Here is a 7,785-nt window from a genome sequence, read left to right on the forward strand (position 1 = left end):
ATCAGCAAATAGGAAGATTTCATACTTTCTCCGTTCCTTTATAAGTGTCACTTTTAAAAAAAATTATTTCTTTTTAATTGTCACTTGCAAAATTCAAGGTAGTATTAATTGCACTTTTGTCAAAATTAACCCTATGTAATTATTATAGAGAGAAAAAAAAAGTAAAATGAATGTAATAAATAATTAAGGATATTATAGGTAAAAAAAGAATTATTATTTGAAAAATAACAATAATGATCAGTTTTCTTGTTACGTGTAAAAAGTCAAAAAAATAACATTTAAAAAAGAACGGATGGAGTAGTTGTCACGTTGTTAAGGGAGTCAAAGAAATGTAAACATTAAAAGGCATAAGAGGAGTCCAAAAAAAATATTTTACAGTTAAATTGAAATTCGTTCATATTATAGGGGATAAAGTGTATTTAACCCTTGAGTTTAAGTTCAATGAGAATATCATTTTTGTAGATCTGAAATTTATACCGGAGAATCTCCTATAATACTCCAATAATCGAAAAATTGTGAAGTTCGAGTACCGTTTACCTTCGATTGACAACGAATGGAAGATAGTTGTAGACAGATGCAGATTTAAAGGTTATGTGGAATACATTTTTCCGTTACGAAATAAAAGGTTTGATCGTGGATGCGACAATCGCAAGATCGATCGAAAATATTATGAAGAAGTTGAAATGTCCATTAGAATGTTGAAATATAACATTCAATTTATGTTAACAATTAACTATCTAATGTTTAATTTTTTATGTTATCAATCTGAATTTATCTTCGATGCTGCATCTTTTTGTTTATGCGTTTTCTTCTGGTCCAAGATGTTCTAACAATACATCTCCTTAAGATTTACGGAGATGTATTTCCCAATTAAATTCAAGGCGTGACTAAAAACATATGAGTTATGTGTATTTGGAGTGCTATCGAAAATATATTTCTGATTTCTAAAAATAATTTTGATTTTTGAGGAAGCATGATACCGAATTCCCTTCATTTAAGAGTGTTCAACCATATTTTTTTTATCTATGGCCCACATGTGAATGCAAAGTCCAAGTTTGGTCATTATGCATTCATTATTTGATTACCGAGTACAGTATCACTTATTTCATGTTTTTCACAAACTCTCCTCAAAATGATAAAGATGTCACATACCGGTTCACGTAACACTCACTACCACCACATTTTACAATATTACTATATTAGTATCACTTTTATTTTAAAATAATGGAAAAAAAATCTTAAAAAAGAAATGAAGAAAAGCCTTAACCAGCTATAAAAAAAACACAAAAATGAATAAGAGTTTTTGAAGTTGCATTATCTGAAATTGAAAATCAATTATTGAAGTATGGATGTGAAGAAGACTGAGAACCAAACAAGTTTGGTTTTCGTTATCAATGGCGAAAAGTTTGAATTATCCAGCGTTGAACCATCAACCACATTGCTTGAGTTCTTGCGTACTCAAACTCGATTCAAGAGTGTTAAACTCGGTTGCGGTGAAGGTATAATATTTTCATTTTTTCTGATTCTTAATCTTGTATTTATACATATATTTCAATTAGCTTCATATTTAATCATTTTGATTTTCTCTATCTTTGACTTGTATTATTTTTTTTATTGTTTTTTCATGTTTCAGCAGATTTTATTCCCTATGATTAATTAATGTAATACTTTTTATGATTCTGAATGTTGACTAGCTCAAATAAACTAATCACAAACATATATAATACCAGATTTAAATATTGAAACTTGGATTACTCTCATCATGATTCTCATTGTCGTCTGAAACTTTTGAGAGATACTGTGTAAGAAGTTAGACAGTAGAATATGTGTATGGAGCCCTTTTTATCATAGTTTATTCCTGAAAAAGTGTGAGGTCCTATATATAGATGACCCTGATTCTCTTCTTTCAACTTGGTACTTGATGAATTTCATGCTTTGCCATTGTGGTTGCAGGTGGTTGTGGTGCTTGTGTAGTTTTAATTTCCAAATATGATCCTTTACACGATAGAGTTGACGATTTTACCGCAAGCTCTTGTCTCACACTACTTTGTAGTATACATGGATGTTCAATAACAACAAGTGAAGGCATTGGAAATAGCAAACAAGGATTCCATCCTATTCATCAAAGATTTGCTGGATTCCATGCTTCTCAATGTGGCTTCTGTACTCCTGGAATGTGTGTTTCACTCTTCGGCGCTCTTGTCAATGCTGACAAGAACAATCCTCCAGACCCACCCGCTGGTTTTTCAAAAATCAATGTTTCTGATGCTGAAAAATCTATCGCAGGTAACCTTTGTAGATGTACTGGTTACCGACCAATCGCTGATGTCTGTAAAAGTTTTGCAGCCGATGTTGATATGGAGGATCTTGGTTTGAACTCTTTCTGGGGAAAGGGAGATAGCAAAGACGAAAAGATTGGTAAGTTGCCTCAATATGATCGTGATCGCGATCGCAAGAATATTGAATTTCCGATGTTTTTGAAGGAAGTCAACCATGATTTGTTCATAGCTTCTGAGAAACATTGTTGGCACAAACCTTCTAGTTTACAGGAACTTCAGAGGTTAATTGAATTAAACCATCGCAATGAAATAAAGATGAAAATTGTTGTTCATAATACCGCTATGGGATATTACAAAGATAGAGAAGGATATGATAAGTATATAGATATAAGTGGAATTTCTGAGCTTTTAAAGATAAAAAAGGATCAATCAGGGATTGAAATTGGAGCAGCAGTGACAATATCTAAAGCCATTGAAGTACTAAGGGAAGAAAACAGAAGTGACTTTATCTCCGATTTTGTTATGATACTGGAAAAGATTGCAGATCATATGAACAAAGTTGCTTCAGGGTTTATTCGGAACACAGCAAGTGTTGGAGGCAATTTGGTGATTGCGCAAAAGAATAAGTTTCCTTCGGATATCGCCACTATACTTCTTGCGGTGGATTCGATGGTTCATATAATGACTGGTTCAAAGTTTGAATGGCTTGCATTGGAGGAATTTCTTGAGAGACCACCATTAGCTTTTGAAAGTGTGCTTTTAAGCATTAAAATTCCATGTTTGGAAACTATTAAAAGTGAACCTTTGGCACCAAGAAGTAGATTCGTCTTTGAAACTTACCGAGCTTCTCCTCGACCGCTTGGAAATGCACTTTCCTACTTGAATGCTGCTTTCCTTGTTCAGGTATCTTCATGCAAGGATACTGACGGAACCATGATAGATACTTGTAGGTTGTCTTTTGGTGGTTTTAGGAATAAGCATGCCATCAGAGCTAAACACGTTGAAGAGTTTTTAGCAGGAAAGTTGTTAAATGTTAGAAACCTGTATGATGCTATTAACTTGCTTACAGCTACTGCCACCACTATTATACCTCAAGATGAAACTTCGGAAAGTGCTTACATTTCGAGTTTAGCGGTTGGTTTTCTTTTTCAGTTCTTTAACTCACTCAGTGACAGTTCTGCAAGAATAACCAATGATTATTTAAATGGATATACTCATTTGCCATCGGTCAAGGCTTCTGATATAAAAGAGAATCAGAATCAGGCTACTTTATTGTCGTCCGGGAAGCAAGTAATTGTAGCAGGTAGTGAGTATAGTCCGATTGGCGAGCCAGTCATGAAATCTGGTGCTGCGCTACAAGCTTCAGGTTTGTTTAGAATCAAGTTTTGAAGACAACAAAGATACAAAGAATGCCATTCTATCTTGTTTTGATGCCTATCAATCACTACTTTTCATAATTAATTGATCTTATATATATGCTCAGAAACATGTACTTATTTATGAATAAATCATATATAGGTGAGGCTGTGTTTGTGGATGATATTCCATCACCACCAAATTGCCTACATGGAGCATATATTTATAGTGAAAAACCATTGGCAAGGATAACAAGTATAAAACTAAGGCAAGAACTGGAACTTGATGGAGTGAGGGACATCCTTTCAAGTAAAGACATTCCCAATGGTGGGGAGAACCTTGGAGCAAAGCCTACATTTGGTAAAGAAACTTTATTTGCCGAAGATATTGCTAGATGTGTCGGCGAACGTCTTGCCTTTGTAGTGAGTTCTTAAATCCTTTCCAAAGTGTACGGTTTTCTGTGTTGAAAATAATTCTGATATGTTTTGTAAACCTTTACGACATTACTTTTTGTTATATTTAGAGATTGATACATGTAATACTTCGATTTAATCTTCAAATGGCTTCTTTAGGTTGCAGATACTCAGAAACTTGCAGATATGGCTGCAAATTCAGCTTTGGTTGATTACAGTATTGAAAATCTTGAACCACCTATCCTATGTGTTGAAGATGCTGTTGAAAGATCTAGTTTCTTTGAAGTTCCTCCATATTTAAGTCCAAAAAATCAAATTGGTGATATATCAAAAGGAATGGCCGATGCAGATCACAAGATTGTTTCTTCTGAGGTATATGTGAAAAAACAAATTGTTTATGGCTCTTGAAAGAATGTTTAAATTTCCTTCTGAATAATGAATGTTGTTGTTTATTGATAAAACATACAAATTGTTTATGGCTCTTGAAAGAATGTTTAAATTTCCTTCTGAATAATGAATGTTGTTCTTTATTGATAAAACATATTTACTCATCATCTATCGACAAAACAAAGATGAAACTTGGATCTCAATACTATTTCTATATGGAGACGCAAACTGCACTCGCTGTACCAGATGAAGACAACTGCATAACTGTATACTTGTCAAGTCAAGGCCCTGAGTTGGCACATACTACTATAGCAAGATGTCTTGGTATTCCTGAAAATAATGTTAGAGTAATTACAAGAAGACTTGGAGGAGGTTTTGGAGGAAAAGGCGTAAAATCTGTAGCTGTAAGTTTTTAGCTGCATTTAGATTCATTTTTAACATTCTAAACTATTCTACTATATTATATGCTTTAACCTTTCCCTTGTCATTTGCAGGCTGCCGTATCTTGTGCACTCGCAGCGCACAAATTACAGCGACCAGTTAGGATGTATCTAAATCGTAAAACCGATATGATAATGGTTGGAGGAAGGCATCCAATGAAGATAACATACAGTGTCGGCTTTAAGAATAATGGGAAGATTACTGCATTACACCTTGAGATATTAGTCAATGCCGGGATTTATCCAGACGTTAGTCCAATAATACCGGGCAACATAGCATGCGGGCTTAAAAAATATGACTGGGGTGCTCTCTCTTTTGATATTAAATTATGTAAAACAAATCATCCTAGTAGATCTGCAATGAGGGCCCCGGGGGAAGTGCAGGGATCATTCATCGCAGAAGGTATAATAGAAAAAGTTGCAGCTACACTTTCAATGGAAGTAGATTCTGTCAGAAGCATTAATCTTCACACCTACACAAGTCTTAGGGAATTCTATGAGGGTTCTTATGGCGAACCTCTTGAATATACCATGCCTTTGATTTGGAACAAGTTAGATGTTTCTGCAAATTATGAACTTAGAGTTAACAAAGTGAAAGAGTTTAACAGAATTAGCACGTGGAAGAAAAGGGGAATATCTCGAGTACCGGTTTTGCAAGAGATGCATCTAAAACCAACTCCGGGAAAAGTTAGTATTTTATCGGACGGTTCTGTTGTTGTTGAAGTTGGAGGAATTGAAATGGGTCAGGGTTTATGGACAAAGGTGAAACAAATGACTGCGTTTGTGCTTGGTGCGATTCAATGTGATGGAAGTGGAAGTCTCTTGGATAAAGTGCGGGTTATACAAGCTGATACATTGGGCATGATTCAAGGGGGGTTAACTGTTGGTAGCACAACATCAGAGGCAAGTTGTGAAGCTATTAGGCTTAGCTGCACTATCTTAGTTGAAAGACTAAAACCAATCAAGAAGAAGCTCCAAGAGAAAATGAGTTCTATCAAGTGGGAGGATCTTATTCTTCAGGTACTACTAGTGTAAAATAAAAGAGCTTCTATTTCAATATTTAATTACCATGTTTCTGAGATTTCGTTAATTTACAGGCATCCACGCAAGCTGTTAATTTATCAGCATCTTCATATTATGTACCTAGTAGTTCCACCAGTTACCTCAATTATGGTGCTGCAGTTAGTGAGGTGAGTTTGTTTCTTATGCATAATATCACAGATCAAAATGTTAGTACATCCCTTTAATGTTAAAAGAACCAAATTATCATATAATGATATGCTAAGTACTTGAAATTGTTTTTCAGGTGGAAATAGATCTTCTGACAGGAGAGACCAGATTTTTGCAAACAGATATTATCTATGATTGTGGACAAAGTCTCAACCCTGCTGTGGATTTAGGACAGGTAATACACACATACATACTGTAAGGTCCTATATGTATTTGATATCATAATCATAGAAATAAAAGAAATTCTGAAAAACTCCTTATAAAATGACACAATTGCATCTTGCAGATTGAAGGGTCTTTCATACAAGGACTAGGATTTTTCATGCTTGAAGAATATGAAACAAACCTTGATGGTTTGGTGTTGGAAGACGGCACATGGAACTATAAAATCCCAACAATAGACACAATTCCTCAACAGTTTAATGTTGAAATCCTCAACAGTGGGCATCACCAACATAGAGTTCTTTCTTCAAAGGGTATGACTTATGACTTTTCCAACATTTAAGAATTAAACTATAAGTGTTTTGAGACAAGTAAAAATCATTTCAAGTAATTTGAATACGTATGAGAAAGATCAAATTATTATGTTACTTTAAAAATCTCTGAATAGAAAATAAGTGATAATTGATATTTTTTGGTGCAGCATCTGGTGAGCCACCTTTGCTTCTAGCAGCTTCTGTACATTGTGCTACAAGAACAGCTGTCAAAGAAGCAAGGAAACAGCTTCATTCATGGAGCAACTTAGATGAATCAGATTCAACATTTCAATTGGGGGTCCCTGCAACCATGCCTGTAGTAAAGGAACTCAGTGGACTAGACATTGTACAAAGGTACTTGAAATGGAAAATGGACAACAAGTAAAACACATCAATCACACATCTTTATCTTGTAAATGAAAGCTAGCCCCAAATGCATTATTTGTAACAATAATCAAGTTTTCATTAGATGAATTTCACTCAAACTCAGGTGAACAAATATGACAGGAAAGATTTTGTACTGTTTTATTGGAAATACTGTTAATGGTGAAATTCAACTTCCAATGTGTATGTTGTAATGTATAGTAATTTTAGATTAGATTATTATTATATTATTATATTTAAATGATACCAAAATTTTGTGAGTTTACAAGTTTTTACCACTATTGTAAGATATATATATATATATATATATATATATATATATATATATATATATATATATATATATATATATATATATATATATATATATATATATATATATATATATATATATATATATATATATATATATATATATATATATATATATATATATATATATATATATATATATATATATATATATATATATATATATATATATATATATATATATATATATATATATATATATATATATATATTATATATATCTATATATATATATATATATATATATATATATATATATATCGTAAATTTCAAATTTTCAGAAGACATATATCGGAAATTTTAAAATTTCAGATGAAGATATATTAAAAATCATGACTTTTACGTAAAATGGTTAAAAATCCCGAATTTTAAATTTCCGATATACCAGAAGTCGCAAAGTTTGCCAAATTTCCGGTATGATCCAAGAATTCTCAAAAACATGAATTTTCAATTTTTTGGTACAGCGACATGCATAAATGATTCGGTTAAAAAGTCATCACATGATAAA

At 32.8% G+C, this 7,785-nt stretch overlaps 1 protein-coding gene across 1 annotated transcript; it reads left to right on the forward strand.

Annotated features, from left to right (window-relative positions):
• The first annotated feature begins 1,174 nt into the window (after positions 1–1,174).
• LOC127117958 (abscisic-aldehyde oxidase) lies at positions 1,175–7,151 on the forward strand. Its single transcript, XM_051048084.1, has 10 exons — positions 1,175–1,499; positions 1,954–3,645; positions 3,798–4,057; positions 4,208–4,420; positions 4,621–4,839; positions 4,930–5,895; positions 5,973–6,065; positions 6,182–6,280; positions 6,392–6,581; positions 6,749–7,151. Exons 1-10 carry the CDS (start codon positions 1,346–1,348, stop codon positions 6,964–6,966), a joined length of 4,104 nt encoding a protein of 1,367 aa, XP_050904041.1. The 5' UTR covers positions 1,175–1,345; the 3' UTR covers positions 6,967–7,151.
• The last annotated feature ends 634 nt before the right edge of the window (positions 7,152–7,785 follow it).

The sequence above is a fragment of the Lathyrus oleraceus genome, chromosome 2 (genome assembly GCF_024323335.1).
Source record: "Lathyrus oleraceus cultivar Zhongwan6 chromosome 2, CAAS_Psat_ZW6_1.0, whole genome shotgun sequence".
NCBI lineage: Eukaryota > Viridiplantae > Streptophyta > Magnoliopsida > Fabales > Fabaceae > Lathyrus > Lathyrus oleraceus.

Coding starts and splice junctions, on each gene's coding strand:
- LOC127117958 (XM_051048084.1), top strand. CDS start 1,346: ATGGATGTGAAGAAGACTGAGAACCAAACAAGTTTGGTTTTCGTTATC. Junction 4,058..4,207: donor GCGAACGTCTTGCCTTTGTA/GTGAGTTCTTAA, acceptor TGGCTTCTTTAG/GTTGCAGATACTCAGAAACT. Junction 6,281..6,391: donor CTGCTGTGGATTTAGGACAG/GTAATACACACA, acceptor TGCATCTTGCAG/ATTGAAGGGTCTTTCATACA.